Consider the following 20,120-nt stretch of genomic DNA (forward strand, 5'->3'; position numbering starts at 1 on the left):
GTTTGTACCTACCAATATTAATCATATGAGAAATTATTTATTAATTTATTTAAAAAGAACCCATCATGGTTTTTTTGATAAATAACTGTTTTAAAAAATGTGTGAGAAGATACGGCACTGTTTTACATTTTTGCAAATGTTTAAATGGCTTAATAGAAGACAGCTGGATTCTCATACCATCATTCAAAGTGTTGGAATAAGTTATCTTGGGTGAAGTATATAAAGAAAATCTAACCTCACTCACATATATAATTGGAAAGGGGAAGAGTATGTTAATAGCCTTTTCAAATAACTTATGATATTCTTTGATATTACAACATAACTCGATAAGTGGTAGTTCCTTAAAGTTCAGGTGTAATATGGAATCTCAAAGCATATCCATGAATTTTTATGTTCTATTATATTAAAATGTTTATTCTATCCTGCTCTTTGAATGAATTTTACAATAGGAATTTACAGCATGAATTTATAACATGATGCATTGTCTTTTGGAAAATACTGATTCAGTGAATTATTCAGATCTCCTAAATATTGATACATTTCATTACACAATATCAAAAAAATACATTTGTTAATATTGCCACTGATCTCAAGAGAAAAGTCTTTAAGTATTAGGAACTGTAAGCTTCTGGGGATGGATACAGATTTTCCAAAATATACATATATATATATATATATATGTACAAATATATATATATATATATATTTTAAAGGTCAAATTTTATCACTGGCAAGAGATGCCATTGGCTGTTTTTCTTGAAATGACAGGGTCACTTTATTCAGTTTTGAGAAAACATCTGCCAGATACTCATGTTGAATAACCACAGTTCGTCTGCCAGTCATTATTTGAAGAGAAACAGTGTTCCATGAAAAAAAAGCAGTGAGTTTAGCTTACAAGTCATACAGTGCCTTTCTTCAAGACAACCTCATACTTTGGTATGCAGAAGTACTTTATGTGTTCTTCCCATTTTATGATACGTTAATCTTAAAAAGATGTGTTCCAGGGGTTGATTTAATAAAATTAATAATTTTTACCTCCTTATCAAATATATTTTTAAATAAAACTGGCTTTTTTCTTTTTCTTTCTTTCTTTCTTTCTTTTTTTTTTTTTTCTGTGAGAATTTTGGCAATGAAGAACACAATGACTGCTAGTGCGATCTGGTTCCTCCACCTCGATTCATTCTAAGGCACCAGTAGTCTACTTAACAGTGCTTTTGCACTGTCAGGGCAAATGTCAAATAGTGAAAAAGGCAAATGATGTTTCAGTATGATTGTGAAACTCAAAACAGTTTTGATCTTGCAACCCCCCTGAAAAAGTGTCAGGACTGTGGACCGCACTTCGAGAACCACTGGTCTGTGGTACCTTATAGTTGAAAGGAGTTTTGGTGATCATCTAACATGGTTATTCAAAGTGGAGTACCCAGTCTGTAAGCATTGGAATTACCAGAGCTGCTTGCTAAAAATGTGTATGCCCCACACCAAACTTCCTGATCAGAAATCTAGTTTCTTAGGTGATTCTTTTGTGCTCCAAATCACTGATCTTGTCTGTCTCCTTTACTTTACAGGGGGTAAGTGATCCCCTAGACTGGCTTGCCCAGAGTGGCTGTTGTGGCATATCTCCCTTCTCTACCACCTTCATTAGCCCACTTACACAAACCAACTTCAGACAAGTTGGCAAAGGACTAGAGATTTTTTGTATTCATATACAAAGAACTGCACTGTTACCACTTTTCTCAAATCAGCCAATCTAGTCTCTCTCTCTTTCTCTTTCTTACACATACACACACCCCTCATACCTTTTTCATTTCTTCATAAGTGGTATAGATAATCTGGAAATTTTGAAGTTTGTGTTTAGCCTGGAGACTTGTCTTTGTCTCTTTCTCTCTTTAATGAGGAAATTTGTTTCACTTAATAATGACTAGTTCAAGCCAGAATTAAAATAAATCTATTCATTCCTTTCTGGAAAGGAGTCCTAAGCAAAGGGATAGGTTCTAGGAAGGAATATGAATGCAACATGGAAAGCACTGTCCTTATTGGTAGAGGGCCTTGATCTTGAGATTCATATTGGTTACACAGTCGATAGTTTCCATTCAGTTCAGGAAACATTGGCTATATACTCTGTACAAGATAATATTCTAGGTACTGAAATATACCCAGATAAATGAGGTAGTCCATCTGTTTTGAAATTCATGAGTGAGCCACATGGCCTTCAGATGTCAGGGGTGTGTTCTGAACGTGGTCAGGCTGTGTGCATAGGTAGTCAGCAGGTAGTTGCTGGCTGACAGAAGAGCACATCCTGTAGCTCCCAAAGCCTGAACCAAGAAACAGGCTAGGTGTCTCTCACACAATTCTCTTGAGTGATAAGCTACGTCTGAATCAAAAGGTTTTCAGATTTCCCATATAAGTCTCCAGTGCCTCTGATGATTAAAGATGAGGTGTTGTCTCATAGCTATCTGCAGAATACTTCAGAATAGCAGCTCAAAAGTGTGGAAGGAACCAGAGACCCTTTCAAGGAGACTATGAGACCAAAACTAGTTTTATAATGCTACTCAGACATATTTACCCTTTTCCTTCTGATTCTCACAGTGTTTGGTGGAGTTTTCCAGAAGCTACTTACCATGTGACATTGTAGTAGATTAAATGCAGAAGCAGATGTGAGAATCCACCAGAACTTAAGGAGATTTGGAAAAACATTGAAGAGTGTTAACTCTTCTCCCTAAACACAGATTTTATCATAAAAAGTATTTATGTTCACATTAAACTTTCTGTTGTTTTTAGAGTTACAAATAATTATTTCTAAAATTCGTGTTTTTATTTCTAATATGGTAAATATTGATAGATATAATTGACATAAACATAAAAGGGTCCGGAGACCAAAAAGTTTGAAAATTGATGGCTCCTTGTAGGGGTTTATATGATATAACTGAGCTATGAGTCATCTGTTGCATACTCTGCCATGTGCTAAATGTTTAAGATTGAAGGCTGTGGAAATTTTTTTAATTTATTTCTCTTATTTTTTCTAGCTTTATTTAGATATAATGAGTCTGGTTTTCTGTTAATTATGTTAGTTGATCAAGTTGAGCAAATGATAATTTTTGTTTTAATTTCTAAGGAAGTAGGTCTTTAGTTAGCAACATCTTTTTGAAAGCTTTCAGTTATTCCATCAGTAACAAAACTAAAAGTCCCATAGATTGGCTGCATTGGGTCAGATCATTGCTCTCATGGCATTGCCTTGCCACATCATTATCTCTGTGTGGTAATTCATCTGAAAAAATTAGGCATGTTGTCTAATTCTTTTTAATATTTCTAGGTTTTCTATCCATCTGTGACACTGATTTGAGTATATCATAAGGAAGAAGTTGGCTTACTTACAAAAATTAGGAGGCAGTATTCTTTTTCAAAGATAGAACTTTTAAAACGCTTAAAATTATTTTTACAGTAATTTTTTCACTAGTGTCCCTTGGTCAGCTTAAGACCAATTGCCTACAACTCTTAAGTCATATCCCACAATAAAATTTATCTCATTCATTATTATTTATTGAGCCCTTACCAACGTACCAAGTGTCATGCTGAAAACATAATAAAGTGACATGCAAAAGACATACAACCCCAGCCCTCAGGGAGCTTAGGGTCTTGCAGAGGAGAGAAATGTGGTATCACATCATTATATGAATAATGTATGTTAAAGTACAGGGTGCAATAAGTATATAACAAGGGCCCTAACTAAGTCCAGTGTGGGGCAGTTGCCTTAGGCCAGGAAAAATTTCTGTTGATTCCAAAACCCAGGCTATCGGTTGTACACAAATAGGTTAGTCATTAGTCTTTTTTTTTTTTAATGATTTTTTATTACATTATGTTAGTCACCATACAGTACATCCCCGGTTTTTAGAGTAAATTTTCATTCAACCTGTGGCTATGCATGTGGACAGTGCTTGATTAAGTGGAAGAAATTGCCTTTTGTTAGCTTTGTGAGGACAGCAAACAACCTTAGTTGATTGCAACCTGTTGAGAACCTGTCTACTCAGTATTTGTGTCTTCAAGCCCTGTAGTAGCTACCTTTGCTGCCATTTTGCCGTAGTGTGTGAAACTGTTTACCTGTGATTACTGTAGTTTATCCAGCAAGTAATAGAAATCTGTTTATTTGGAATACGCTCTAAGAAAAGGAACTATTTTGAGTTGATGTTTTCCTTTTTTAGCTTTTGTTTTGGTGGTTGGATTGGAATAAAAGATTTCATATCTTTATTGAAATGAAATGCAGAAACAACAGCAAAAAATGAGGTGCAGTTTAGAGATATATAAGAGATAATAATGGCAATTTTAAAACATTTTTTGAACAGATGAGGGAAATGGAGCGTTGTTTCTCTTTTGGCTGAGGAGATAAAACATTTTTTTGCTTTTATTCCCTCCTTCCAAATACTTATTTAAAAGAAGATTGACTGGGGCGCCTGGGTGGCACAGCGGTTAAGCGTCTGCCTTCAGCTCAGGGCGTGATCCCGGCGTTACGGGATCGAGCCCCACATGAGGCTCCTCCACTAGGAGCCTGCTTCTTCCTCTCCCACTCCCCCTGCTGTGTTCTCTCTCTCGCTGGCTGTCTCTATCTCTGTTAAAGAAATAAATAAAATCTTTAAAAAAAAAAAATAAAAGAAGATTGACTAGATAACCAAATCAAACTTACATAATCTGTAGTGGGAATGGAGGAGACTTAATAAGAATAAAGAAGAAACCAGATGAAGATGGCAGTCCTGAGTTGCTGCCCTGGAGTTCATCTCAGTCCTTAGAAACTGGAGCAGCACCAGTGTCTCAGCAATGATGCTAAACCTTTTTTGAATCAAAGCCTTTAAGAATCTCATGTAAGCTATAAGACTTCTTCCCTTGAACATGCTCATATAGATGTTGCTTTTGCCAACCAAAATCTATTCTAGGTTCTCAAGTTGTTAGTCACAGATCAAGGTTAAAAACATTTTAGAGTTCGTGCTATTTCAGAGTTCACACCATGGACCATAGTCAATTTTAGATAGATTAAGGACTTAATTTTTTTTTAATTAAAATCCATGGAAGAAGTTGTAGGCTAGTATCTTTTATACCTTGGAGAAAGGACAGGTTTCTTAAACAAGATATAAAAAGCATTGACTAAAAGAAAAAAAATAGCTCTGACTATATTAAAAGTAAGAACTTTGGCAAGCGGGGCAATGAATCTTAAAGAAAGTGAAAAACAAGTTATAGAATGGGAGTATTCACAGTAAACAAAACTGGCAAATGATTACTATCAAGAATATACAAAGGGGGCGCCTGGGTGGCTCAGTCATTAAGCGTCTGCCTTCAGCTCAGGGCGTGATCCCAGAGTCCTGGGATCGAGCCCCACATCAGGCTCCTCCACTGGGAGCCTGCTTCTTCCTCTCCCACTCCCCCTGCTTGTGTTCGCTCTCTCGCTGCTTGTCTCTCGCTCTGTCAAGTAAATAAATAAAATCTTAAAAAAAAAAAAAAGAATATATACAGAATTCCTACAAATAAGTGAGAAAAGAGCTAATGGCCCTATGGAAAACAAACAATATGAACAGGCATCTCACAGAAGAGGGAAACATGTCCATTAAAATTGAACAGGATCTTAGCATCATTAATGACCAGAGAAATGAGATAACATTTCAAAACCAGTTGGCAAAAGTTAAACATCTGCTGATACTAAGTGTTGAGGAGCACATGGATTCACAGGATCTCGTATTCATTGCTTGTAGAAGTATAAATGGGTACAGCACTTTGGAAAAGAGGTCTGGTCTTTATCTCCTAAAACTGAATATAAGTATAACCTAGCAGTTCAACTTCTATGTATCTACCCAAGAGAAATCATGCACACATATACCAGGGAACATGTTCAATAAGTTGATCATAGCACTGCTCACAGGAACAAAAACCTGGGAACAGTCCAAGTACCCACCAGTAAGAGAGTGGATGAAAAAAACTATAGTTTTCATATGGTACAAATACATCATATGGTTGTCAAAGTGAATGAACAACATTGCCACACAATGATACAGATGGATCTTAGAAGTCTGGTAAGTTAAACAAATGAGACCCAAAAGATTACATATAGCATAATAAATTTTTTCCAAAAAACTTTTTGGGAATACATCGGATGAACCAAAAGGATATAAAAAGGAAAGCAAGAAAATGATGGATGGGCGATTCCAGAGACTGGTTATGGGGGCAGGGGCTAGAATTGAAGGGGAATGACCACATGATTAGAGGTAGATTATTGCAAGGGTGCTAGCTTTTGTTTGGGGCAGTAGGTTTCAGAGTACTTATTACTTCATTAAAAGTAACTAGATAACCAGTTTTTAAATATTTTGAAGATATTTTTATTTATTTTAAAGAGAGAGAGTGTACCCAAGAGCGGGGTAGGGGGGGGGCAGAGGGAGAAGGAGAGAGAGAGAATCTCAAGCAGACTCCTTGCTGAGGGCAGAGCCTGATGAGGGACTTGATCTCTTGACCCTGAGATCATGACCTGAGTAGAAATCAAGAGTCCAATGCTTAGCTGACTGAGCCACCCAGGTGCCCCTAGATAACCAGTTTTTTAAAGAGAATGGTGTGTGTACTGGTGATGAGAGTGCTTTGAACCAAGGTTAATTCTGTTTTGTGCACCTGAATTCCAGTTCGAAAAAAATTTTTTTCAGAGTTCATTGAACACATTGTTACTTAATGTCAGGAGTAACCCTAGAGATTGCCTGGACATATAGAGACAAATAAGATATATTCCCTGTCTTGTTGTCTAAGAGTAGAAGTAAACACTGGCAGTAAGTGAGTGAAGCCTTGTGCTAATCTCTATGGTGTAGAGAAGGGAGAGCAGTTAGTTCTACATGTCTGGACCTTGCCTCCACTCCGCTCCCCCTCACTCTGCATTCCCCGCCCTATCCCTGCTAGTCCTCCTCTCAGTATATTGATAGAATATTTAGACCTCTGCTGGATTGCTTGTTTCATTCCATCTTACCACAGAGTTAATTCTTTTTGTGTCCATCTGATATGTTCAGCTTTAAACTCTTTGAAGCCAAGGACCTTTTCTCAGATGCTCCCCCCAAATATCTTGAATAATGGTCATGTTTATTATTCCATTAAACAAAGATTTGAGTCCCTACTATGATGCAGGCACTTACATGTACATAGTATATCCTTGAAAAATGAGCTAATGAATACAAGAATGGAGTATAGAAATTAACACATTTATGGAATTCCTGTTACATGATTTGTGCTAGGACCTGTGATGCTCGTAAGACACTGAAGATTCATTCTATTCAGTCTTGTTGTGAAGATGACTTAATCATAAGACAATTAGAAAACAGTACAATTGGGGATTTAGTGTGAATAACCAGGGAAGTGACTCCGTGTAAAAGTATGGAACAGTGCATATCGATAAGGAGAACTACCGTAAACATAAGTCTTCTTGACTTGCAAATTGTGTCTTAAACCAAAATTTAAAGCTGTTTTCTCTTTGACTTTTCAATTTACAGAGGTGGGCAAGTTCCCCCCACCCTTTTTTTTAAGAGAAGGGGGGGGGCGTGCAAAGGGCGAGGGAGAGAGAATCTTAAGTAGGTTCCATATCCAGGGCAGAGCCCGACTTGGGGCTTGATCTCATGACCCTGAGGTCATGACTTGAGCTGAAATCACGAGTCGGACTGTTAACAGACTGAGCCACCCACGCACCCCAAGCTTCTAAATTTAAAAAGGAAAACTATGGAACTGTGTGATACCAGGTGTTTTTTTCACAGGCAGTAACAATTTCTGTGATACTAGCAGGTGTATCATTTGATTATAATCCAAATGTAATAGGCTTCCTGTTAAATATCCTTAGCTGCGTGATTGTACTTTATAGCTGAAAAGTGTTCTACATAAACACTGCGTGGCTGATGAGGAAACAGGTCCATAGAGGTGAAACAGCTTTATTTACTATGGTTGCACAGAAAGTAATAAGATTAGAAACGAAATCTCCCTCTCCTGGTTTAGTTTTCCTTATGTTATAGGATATTGCCCTGTATGACCTAGATGCTTCAAAGTTCCTTTTCATGCATTTCAGTGCCTTGAAAGCTTTCTTTGCAAATAAGTGGCCCTTTGAATTTTAAGAAAGCAATATGAAATAGTAGAAAAAATACTGACCTTTTCAGAAATCTGGAGATCTGAGTACAACTTCAAATTCAGCTCTACCAGTAATTGGCTGGTAACTAAGATTAGCTTGACCTTTTGCAGGTCATTTACCCTCTTTGAGATCTTTATTGTCTCTTCCAGTTTTAATGCCCTCTTAGCTAAAGCCAAGCTGCGGTCCCTAGGATCTGCTGTATGCGTTATCAGTGCAACTGGTTTGATTAACCAATCATTAAATAAGCCTGGCCTTACCACATAAAATTACCTAGTTCCTTTGTGGTCCCACATTAACATATTCAACACTTACCTAGGTGTTTTTCTTATGAAAAGTAAACTCCTTGAGAGCACTGACCATGTCTGTTCACTGTAGGATTCTCAATACCAAATCGTTGTTGGATGAGTGAACATCTATTTTAGATAACTGCTTTTGCTTTAGGATTTCTCTATTTGCATGCTTTTTAGTAAGGGAAAATAATAGTATTTGAAAACAGTGTTAATTTGAGTACTTGGTATCTTTGCCATTTACATGAGTAGTCTTCACTTGATCATAAAGTGACTTTTTAAATCATTTAGTATGAACACCTTCCTTTCTCAGTTACTCAGTAAACTCATTTGTGTTTATTTTATCAATAACACTTTAGTAGAGATTCTGCATAATATAATGACCTCCTTAACTCCTTGCACATTATAATAAAATCTCATCCTTTAGGGAAAGATAGAAACAGATTCCATTTGTAAATTTAATTTACAGGGGGTTATTATAATAATTATGTCCTTTATTTCTCTAGTTATAATCGCTGGTTATGTCAAGCAAGATCTGAGGATCTATCTGATATTGCTTCTCTAAAAGCCTTATACCAAACAGGTGAGCTTAAGGACATAATCACTTTTACTAATTAAGGACCCTCCCTAGCATGCTGTTAGAAACTTCATTTTTCTCTGATTTTTTTCGTTTTATCTATGAAAAAATGTTTTATTACTAATGGGGATAGTTTTTGCTCATCATCAAGATTGTGAAACTAACATCTCAACCTACAAATTTTCATCTTGTAGTTCTACATGAGCCAACTTTATTTTTTCCTAATGTCCTTTTTCTTACCTTTTAACATTTTTTTTCTGCTTTTGAAAATGTTATCCACTGCTATACAATATTCAAACCTTACATAAATATATGATGGAAATGGTGAAAGTTCCCTGATTTCCACTCGTTCCCGCATTAAATTTCTTTTTCAGACAGTATTTGTTAATTTTCAGAGTTGAGCTCCAAGTAGTTTTTCCTGGATCACTAATGTTATTAAAAGTTGTAGTGAATTTAAACAAAAAGCTGTTTATAAAAAGGTCTGCAGCTTTACCTTTGGCTATCCCTGATTTAAAACCTGTAAGAAGCCTTATCTTAAAAGTAAAGGCAGTCATCAAAACCTCATGAAGGGGGAAAAAAAAGTATTGGTTTCCTCATAGTGAAAGACATCTAAAGATGAAATTTAAAAAAAAACGTAAGTTCTTGATTTTCAATCCTTTATATTTGTGTAGACTATTTTTATAATGTCAGAGTCCAGTCTTGGAATAAAGTCTCTGGGCACTGATCACGTTTCCTGTTCACAGGTGTTGATAACTGCGGTCGCACAGTAATGGTGGTGGTTGGAAGAAACATTCCTGTCACGTTAATAGATATGGACAAGGTAAGCCATTAAAAAGGCTCTGTTTTACACATAATGTTGATTTTTATGATTAGTAGGATATGAATTTGGAATCAGATCTTAGAATAGGAGATGGGGCAGAATTATGTGTATCTGGGCAGAGGAGCGGTCCTGGCTCTGCATGTTGGCACATACAATTTCAGTAAGTTAAGGGTTTGGTTTTGTTCTGTAGGAGAAACAAAAAATACTAGAATGCCATAATGTGATCCAAAAATGCACCTGCTCTGTTTCAGAAATGACGCAACTGGCAAGTTTTGGGTTGGACTCACTCTGGGTTATAATTGTACTAACAATCAAATACTGCTTTTCTTGAAAAAAGAAAAATTAGCTCTTGAATATCTATCTGAAGAGAAGTCAGAGATAGAGTTAACCCAAGATGTGATAATGCCACGATCACTTCATTTGGAGACAAAGGACAGATACAGCTGATTCATAAAAGAAAAAATGGTATTACTAGCAAAAAAAATAAGAAAATGATTCTTCTTTTAGAAATGATTAGTAATCCAAAAAAAAAAGCGAATGACATACCTTTTGTCACTTTCAAAACTAGCCAGAACTTTTAAATAATAATCATTGTCATCAAAGATGAATTAAAATGATAAATGTGGTCACGTCCGTTGACCCTGGAACTCTGTTCCTGAGAATTTGTATTAAGGAAATAATCTGAAGTATGGAAGTAGTATCGACCCAGAAACTGCCTAAATCGGAATACTTGGGCAAGGGACTATTGAATCTACAAAATAAATATGCAAATTGTCCTGGAACATAGTTTTATTAGAAACTGACTGCAAGAGAGGAGAATCACTTTAATAAATCGTTCTTAACATAGTAACAAATTATGTGCTTAAAAATGTAAAAATTGCACCCATTTTTTAAGATAAAACACAGTTACACAAAAGCAGGTAATTGCTTCTGGCTAAGCCCTTAGTTTCCTGGTCACTGGTGTTTAGGTAAAAAAAAAAATTGTGGAAGTATTGGACCTGGCATGTTACCATAGGCTTATTTGTAGCACGGAATTGGAACTTAAATTCCTAACAGGTAATTATGGTGTATCCACAAAAGGAATGTTTTGTGACCCTTAAAAATTTTGTTTCTAAAGGCAAGTACTATAGAGAAATCTTTATAATATAATATCAGTAGGAGAAAAAGTGATACATTAAGTTGCCTATAGACTGATCTTAACTTGTTTTGTTTTAAGCATAAAGGTAAAAACTCAAAATGTAAAAATTTAAAATGGATTTCACAGTTTTAGGGAGAATTTGTTTTCTACATTTTTCTGTCATATGGCTATATTTCCTTATAGCAAAAAAATTTAAGTTTAAGATGGGGAATTAAAGCTGAAAATGAGTATCTTAATTGCTCTGGGGAGGGAGTAGAGAGTAGATAGAAAGAGGACCAGAAGCAATCTGGTAAAAGCAGAAATAATAAACACACACACACACACACACACACACACACAGGAAAAACTCAACTGATGCAAATGATATCATTAGTAAGTTTCTACTTATAGTCATTTGTATTATTAACAATCAGTATGACATTCATTCTCATTGTTAATAATGTGATTGAAACCAATAAAAACATAAATCTCTGCATTTGATTTTGGTGTGCACTTGCTTGGTGTTCTGGATATCCATGATATATTATTTCATAAAATATAATGAGATACATTGTAAGGTCCAGACCAACAAACTGGAAAGATACTGTGTTTTCTTAGTGCCCTCCTCTGTCAGCTCTGGTAGCAGTTGGATACTAATCCATCTTAGTCTACTCATGTTAAAGCCAAGGACTCTCCTGTGGAGAACTGGGAAATCGCCTGTTTGATAATAATCCTTCAGTTGTTAACTCTTAGCTTCCTCCATGTCATTGTTTATAGCTCCACCACTGGGTCATCCTGGCCCTGCCCATATTGTATCTCTGCTTTGTGTTTAATGTTTCTCTTAAATTTCATCCTTCTTGTAATGGAATATCTCTCCAATATTTCTCTAATGTGATCTGGGTCACATTAAATTTGAGTCTTTCAGAGCCTTAGAAGTGCTGCCCAGTCCATTGCCATCTACTGACTAAACCTGTTCTCATTTTTCTCATTCAGGTCAACATTAAAGATGCCAAGAAAATTAGCCCTCCAAGTGAGCCATGGGAGGGAGGCATCACTCTTAATGTCCTTGTATAGTAATTCTTGGTTACGTGAGAGCCCTAAGTCTGTATCCCAGTAGAGACTGTAAAGATTTTCACTGAGTTCAAGCAGATACTTCTAATGATACTGATATCCTAGAGAGGGAAAACCTGGCATCTGACTGAAGCACTCTTTTTAGTATATGAAGAGTTGAGAGGATAGAGACTGATTGTTCTCTTCCACCACTTAGAACAAGGCATAAAGGGATCCTACTGTATTATTTCTGAGAATTACCAAACACTGGCATGGTTCACTTTCCTGAAGCTTTTTAAAAGAGAATTGATACTCATTAGTCTGAGATGTCCGTCTGCAGTGCTGGGGGCATCTCATTAGACTAATCTTCTGGGTTTTGCCTCGCTCTTGGCTTCTGTGAAATAGACCACTGTGCAGGATGATCTTACTTTTACTTCTCTTTTTCTTCTAGGCTCTGTTATATTTTATCCATGTAATGGATCACATTGCTGTGAAGGAGTATGTATTAGTATATTTTCACACACTGACCAGCGAATACAATCACCTGGACTCTGACTTCCTGAAGAAACTCTACGATGTTGTTGATGTCAAGTTAGTTATTTTTGCAAATTATGAAGAGGGGAGATAGCTTCTTTCTTTCCTAATATTAATCAATAAGCAAATATTGGTGCATATTCTGCGAAAACATCTTTCATGTAACATAGAATTTTATCATATATAGATAAGATATTTTAATATGAGGAGGCCCTCCTTAACTCCAGCGTATTTTGCATCTAAGTAAATTCATATGTAAACTTTTTCCTGCTTTTAAACATCCTGAAAAATGGTTAGGATCATTAACAATCTTTGTATATAAAATAACAAAAATACTACTTTCTATTAATAAGGTGTGTTACTCTTATTCAAAATATGTATATAAATATTATTTCATTTGACCCAGTGACCCATGAGTGTGTTAATTCATAATCTGGTCCCAGAGATTCTAGTGCAATATAAAAAAATGGCACACAATAAATGTTTGTTATATATGAATTTACTTTGTTCTACCTGTAGGTGGCTCTGTCACAGCCAAGAAAAACAATATCTTCTATAAAACAAATACTTTAAATAATGAAATGTTCTCTGAATCATTTTTTGACATTTCACCTAAAATTCAATAAGTGAACTAGGGCTATTTTTAATTTTTTTTTTCCTTTGTGAATATATTTCTGCACTCTAGCAAAGAGTTAAATGTCCATAGCATGACATACTGACCCTTGTTTTTATTTCGAATCAGATACAAGAGGAATTTGAAGGCTGTTTATTTTGTTCATCCAACATTTCGTTCAAAGGTACGGTGTGTTTCTTTTTAGCTACATCTTGATTTTGAGTGCACTGCATGCCAGCATATTATGCTATTTTTCAAGATCTTGATTCTTACTATCACCACTGTGCCTGCTGATTTCTTTGTTTACTGTTCCTTTTAAGTGATAGTGAGTTGTGGTCCTAGTGTTTTGGTCCCATGTAAACTCCATTGTCTTTGTAGGTAACTCATACAAGCCCCTTGGTCCTTGCCTCTTCCTACTCTGTGTTTGTTTGGGCTTTGCTCATGTTCTTGATACAGAATATACTTTCCTTCCCCTGCTCATGGCTAACTTCTGTTTGTCCTTCAGATTTCTGCTAAACAATTACTTTCCATAGGAAACCTTCCCCTACCAATTCTGCAACTAGTAGGTACTCCTACATTGTACTCTCTTAAGATTTTAGTCTGTATCATCATGCTGTTTTTAATTCTAATTACTTGTTCAATTTTCTACCTTACTGTAGCCTGCAAAGTTTGTGAGAGCTAGAATATAGCTGTTTTGCTCTTTTAATATCCCTAATATCTAATCCTACATCTTGACTTCATCAAGACATGCATTCCTTTGATCCTTTTACTTTTTTCTGAAAATGTCATCCTTTTTTGGTCTTTATTTCCTATCCAGCCTAAAACCCATGTTCTATCACTTCAGTCACTGCTATTAATGCCTAAAATAACCTATGATCTCTTACTCTTTCATCACACTTGCCCGTCAAAACCTGATCATGAGATAATTTTATCACTCTGCTTTCTTCATTCCTGTATCTGGGTTGCTGAGCATGGATGGAGAAGTCTTAGAGCTGTGTGATTTTGGGCTTCTAAGCAGACTCATGGAGCTTTCACTGCTAAGGGGCCCCAAGTATTTCACTGGACAGTGTACCAGTGAGGTTCTCTGCTCTCCTCAAGCCCTATTAGCAGCTCCTCATCCACCAGTTAGCCTGACCTTGTTCTTAACCAAGAACATTGAAAACCTCAGTAAAAAGTTGCCAGTCTTCTCCCTCCTACCCCAGACTTTCTGCCATCTGTTTCTGTCATTGTCTCCTTTTCTGTCATAAAAAAAATGTGTTACTTTTTAATGAAAAACAGCTCCTCTACCTGTGGTCTGGATCCCATTGTAATTACAGTTAATGTTTTCTAAGCACTTACTATATTCCAGCTTTTCCCATGCATTATCTTGTTTAAGCCTTATATCTATGAAGGAGATAGTAGTATTATGCCCATTTTATAGGTAAAGAAATTGATGCTTTGAGAGATTAAATAACTTTTCCAAGGTAAGCAACTAATAAGTAGCAGAGGCTGGATTTGAATCTAAATATTTTAATTATAGAGCCTCCACTCATAACTACACAATATATTTCCATTTCCTCAGGACTTTCTCTTCCGCAATTTTTATCTTTCTCCTCTCCCATTATTCTGGATCTAACTCATCAACTTTTAAACATGCTAAAGCCTCCACTTATCTCTCTTCCTGTTAACAACCAAAATTTTTTACTGTGATCCACATTCTGTGTTCATTGCATTTTTTAATACACCTTAAATTACTCCCATCTGGTTCAGAACCCATTCTGACAGCTAAAGCTACTTGCAGCAAAACCACTGGTCATCTTTATCCTGTTTTCCCTGCAGCCTTAATTGTAGGTGGTCCCTTCTTCCTTGAAACACTTTATCTTGGCTTCCTCGAAACTTACCTTGCTGAGTTCTCTACCACTTCTAGCTGCTCTCTCTCAGTCCGCTCTGCTGTGCCCTCTCTCTCCTCATCCTTTGAGTGTTAATGTTCCCAAGCCTTCATTCTTTTCTTTCGTTCTATACGTTCTTTCATTCCTGTATCTTCAGCAACGCTCGAAATCATATTCAATTCCCAAATACATGTTGGGAGGCAGCGAAGCCTAATGTTTAAAGCATGGGCCCAAGACTCGGAATGAGTTACTAATCCAAGCTCTACCATCTACCAGTTAATCATCTCAGGCAAGTTATGGAACCTCTCTGTGTGTTAATTTCATCTTCTATAAAATGGGGATAATAATAGTGCCCACCTTCTAGGGTTATTGGAAGGATGAAATTAGTTAATATGTATAAAATGCTTAAAAACATTACCTGACCTATAATAAAAGCTCAATAAATGTTACCACTGTCATCATGGTCATCATCATTCCTGTGCTTAGACAGGCATGTTGAGCTATTGATTAGATACTTCACTGAGATGTCTTACAGGCCCCTGAAGTTCAACATTTTAAAAACAAAACTACTCATTGTCCTCCTCCCCAACTCACTCCCAAACTTCTGTTTATATTTCCTGTCTTAGTAAATGGGACCACTGCCTGTTAGGTGCCTAAGCCAGGAACCAGGGAAACATCATATTGCATCAGTTCTGTGTGCTTGCTGTTGTCCCAGTCTGTGCCTGTGCCATTAGTCCCACTGCCTCTACTTTAGTTCATGCCACCACCATCTTTTATCTGAAAGGACATAGCTACCTCCTAGTCAGTGTCCATATTGTCCTGTCTCTGGTGTAGCAGTGTTCCTTCAGGCCTGCCTAATGACATTTTCTTATAATGTTAATATATGAAGCCTAAAATATTTACTAGAGGGTCTTTTGCAAAGTTGGCCAACCTTGGGTTTAGGCAAAAACAAAAAACAACAACAAAAGCTGATTATTTCAGTGGGGTTTGGAGAAAAAAGGACGTATTTCAGCATAAAGCCCAGGATTTAGTTATTTATTAGATGAGTAGGGTTGAGAGAAAGGGCTGTGTCATCCATGACTCCCAGGTGTCATCAGATAAAGGGGATCATGGATTGGGATATAAATTTGAGAGTCCCCATCAAGTAAATAAAGCTTTAACTCTTTAAATATGTTAATGAATTAAGTCACAAAGAGGACAGCTAAGGACAGAACCCTGGGATCAAGGAAAAGTAATCTAAAAATCAGCAGGCGAGCCAAGATTGACTAATGCTAGTGGACAGGCTAGTGGAGCCAGTGGACAGGAAAAGCATCAAAGACGGTAGAAGTAGTCATTATTTTAAAGCACTGTGGAGAAATTAAATATAAGTAATGAAAAGTCCTCATTACACTTCATAATTAATAGATGAGTGAAGATTTCATTGAGAGAATGGTTTTCACTTTGGGATTTCTCATTGTTTACAAAATTGTTGACTTTCTCACCCAAATACTATCTTTAAAATTTGCATGAAATATTTTAAGTAATTCTTTTAAAAGTTGCAAATTTCCTTTTGGTCCCTCAGTGTTAGAATAGCTTAGTAAGTGCTAATTAAATGCTTATGAGAACACTAGCCAGGCTTTAAAAAATAAATAAGTAAAGTACAGTGGAACAGTCCGTTAAGTGAAGGACTTTTCGTACTCTGTTCAGTTAAGTTCTGATTACATGGTCTTATCAGATAATGTCTATTATCAACTTTTCCACTATTTTGTTATGCTCAGTGGGTGGCTGATTTTTTTCTTTCTGTAGCACTTAAAGATACTGCTTGACTATTTCCCCACATCTCATCATCCATTTATATTTTGTTCATCCAGTAGCTACTGAATTTTTTTCTTTAATGGAGATAAACAGAAGGATGAGCTTGGTTTTTAGCATGTCTTTGCAAGAATGTCTGCTCTCCCCACTTCTATTCAGTATTGTACCAGCGGTTCTAACCAGTGTAATATGGCAAGAAAAAGAAATAAAATGCCTCTAGATTTAGAGGGGAATAAATAATACTGTCTTTATTCACAGATGACATGAGCATCTATGTAGAAAACTCTGTGGTATCCTCAGCAAAACTAGTAGAATTAATGAGTAAGTTTCATCAAGGCTTCAGGGTTTAACATCAATATTTAAAAATCAGTTGTATATATTAGCAACAAACAATTCAACTGAAATTTAAAAAGTAATATTATTTACGTTAGCATCAAAATATATTAAATACTTAAGGATAAATGTGACAAAAGATGTGAAAGACCTATGCCCTGTACAAGTTAGGTACATTGCAAAACATTCATGAGAGAAATTAAAGGAGACCTAAGTATAGGAAGATATCTACTGTATTTGTGGACTAGAAGACTTAATATTGTGAAATTCTCAGTGCTTGCTAAATATGTTGATTCAGTGCCAACCAAAAATTCAGCAAGCTTCTTTTGTAGAAATTGACCAATAAAAAATGCAAAGAATTTAAATAGCCAAAACGATCTTTCAAGAAAACCAAAGTTGGAGAACTGACACTCCCCACTTTCAAAGCTTATTCTAAAGCTGCGGTCCTCAAGACAATGTGAGGTATTGGCATAAAGATAGATGTATAGATTGGTGGAACAGAATGGAGAACCCAGAAATAGACTCATGTGTATATAGATAACTGGTGTTTGAGAAGAGTGCAAAGTCAGATCAGTGGGAAAAGGAGAGTCTGTTCAATAAATGGTACTGGAACAATTAGATATCCATATGCAAAAAAAAAAAAAAATGAACTGTGATCTGTGTCTTCTATCACATACAAAAATTAACTGGAAATGGATCAAAGACCTAAATTGTAAAATGTAAAACTATTAAACTTCCAAAAAGAAAATAGAGAAAGCTTTGTGACCTTGAGTAAAGCAAAGATTTCTTAGATACAACACCAAAGCACAATCCATAAGAGAAATTGGACTTCATCAAAATTAAAAACTTCTGCCTTTTTAAAGATAGTTAAGAGAGTAAAAAGACAAGCCACAGCCTGAGAGAAAATCTTTGTAAATAGAACATTTTATCTGATAAAGGATTTCTCTTTAGAATAAGTAAACCTCAAAAATCACTAATAAGGAAACAACTCAATTTAGAAATGGGCAGAAGATTTGTGCAAACATTTCCCCAAAGAAAATATATAAATGTCAGATAAGCACATAAAAAAATGTTTAACCTAATTAGTCATTAGGAAAGTGCAAATTAAATCAAAATGAGATATCATTGCACTCCTGTTAGAATGGCTAAAAGACTGCCCATACCAAATGTTGGTGAGAATGTGGAAGAACAGGTATTCCCCTTCAGTGCTTATCTGAATATAAAATGTTACAGAAACGTTAGCAGTTTCTTTAAAGAATTTAAAGCAGTTTATTTAACGAATTAAATGTATACCTACCATGTGATCCAGCCATTCCACTCCTACCTAGTATTTACCTGAGACAAATGAAAACATATCCATACAAAGATTTGTACACAAATGCTCATAGGCCCTTTATTTGTTATAGCCCCAAACTGGAAATAACCCGCATGCCCATCACTGGGAGAACTGATAACCAAACGGTGGTATATCCCTACAATAGAATACTATTCAGTAATAAAAAATTATGAACTCTTGATACATGCAGCAACACAAATGAATCTCAAAATAATTATGCTGAGTAAAAGAAGCCAGACAATATAACACACTGTGTGATTTCATTCATGTAAAATTCTAGGGCATACAAACTAATGTGTAATTACAGAAAGCAGAGCAGTGATTACCTGTAGACAGGAAGGAGGGGTGGGAGGGAGGAATTACAAAGGACCCAAGGACCCTGAGAACCTTTGAGAGTGATGGCTGTGTTCTTTTTCTTGATTATGATGATGGTTTCATGGGTGTATACATATATCAAAACTTAACAAATTGTATACTTCAATTATGTGCAGCTTATTGTATATCAATTATATCTTACTTAAAAGATACATTTTTAAAAAAACTGCAGTGAGAGACCACTACACTGCCACCAGAATAGCCAAAATTTAAAAGACTGACGATGCCAAATATTGCCAATGATATGAAGCAACTGGAATTCTCCTACATCATAAGTAGGAATTGGAAATTGTGCAACTACTTTGAAAAAAGTTATGAAAATCTCTTATATACTGAATATATACCTCATCTGTGACCCATCAGCACCACTGCTAAGTATTTACCCAAATGAAATGAAAATGTATGTGCCAGGGGCGCCTGGGTGGCTCAGTCGTTAAGCGTCTGCCTTTGGCTCCGGGCGTGATCCCAGGGTCTTAGGATCGAGCCCCACATCAGGCTGCTCTGCTGGGAGCCTGCTTCTTCCTCTCCCACTCCCCCTGCCTGTGTTCCCTCTCTCGCTGGCCGTCTCTCTCTCTGTCAGATAAATAAATAAAATCTTTTAAAAAAGAAAAAAAAGAAAATGTATGTGCCAAAAAAGACTTCTGTAGGAATGTTCATAGCAGCTTTAGTCATAGCAGCCAAAGACTGGACACAGCCCAGATGCCCATCAATAGTGTTATGAATAATTAAGCTCTAGCATGTTCTTATAATGGACTGTTTCTTGGCAATGAAAGAGAACACACTACTGATATACAAAACCGCATACAAGAATCTTAAAAACATTAAGCTGAGTGAAAGAACCCTTACATAAAAATTATGCTATATGATTCCATTTATATGAAATTCTAGAGCAGACAAAACTAATCCATGGTAGAAAAAAATCAAAACATCATTTGCCTCTGTGGAGGGGGCCATAAAGAAAGAGGAGCATGAGGAAAATTTCTGGGGTGACGAAAATGTTTTATATCTGAGTAGGAGTTTTATATACATAATATGTATTTGCCTAAACAGCAAAGTACACTTAAAATCTGTGCGCTTCATCAAATGTAAATTTTATAGCAAAGAAACTGAACAAACTTTGAACTCTAGTTAGAGATATGAATGCTGTATTTGGGGACAGCTTACTGATGTCTGCAGTTTACTTGGAAATGCAGCAAAAAAGTAAGATGGACCAACAGATGGATAGAGGGATGGGTAGATATGTGTTAAAGAAAACATAAGGAAAATGTGAGTGATTGGCTATACTGGTGTTTACTGT

The 20,120-nt window shown here is 36.1% G+C and overlaps 1 protein-coding gene across 4 annotated transcripts in view; it reads left to right on the forward strand.

The window, feature by feature from the left end:
• The window catches only part of GDAP2 (ganglioside induced differentiation associated protein 2), a 69,821-nt gene that overhangs the window by 33,600 nt on the left and 16,101 nt on the right, over positions 1-20,120 (forward strand). For all 4 annotated transcript variants that reach the window (XM_026483645.4, XM_048220321.2, XM_044378639.3 and 1 more), the window contains 4 exons: positions 8,916-8,992; positions 9,730-9,806; positions 12,425-12,564; positions 13,250-13,304. In XM_026483645.4, coding sequence (XP_026339430.1) covers positions 8,916-8,992; positions 9,730-9,806; positions 12,425-12,564; positions 13,250-13,304 — 349 coding nt within the window. The remainder of the gene's footprint in view (positions 1-8,915; positions 8,993-9,729; positions 9,807-12,424; positions 12,565-13,249; positions 13,305-20,120) is intronic.

Source organism: Ursus arctos, unplaced genomic scaffold, assembly GCF_023065955.2.
Source record: "Ursus arctos isolate Adak ecotype North America unplaced genomic scaffold, UrsArc2.0 scaffold_12, whole genome shotgun sequence".
Classification (NCBI taxonomy): domain Eukaryota; kingdom Metazoa; phylum Chordata; class Mammalia; order Carnivora; family Ursidae; genus Ursus; species Ursus arctos.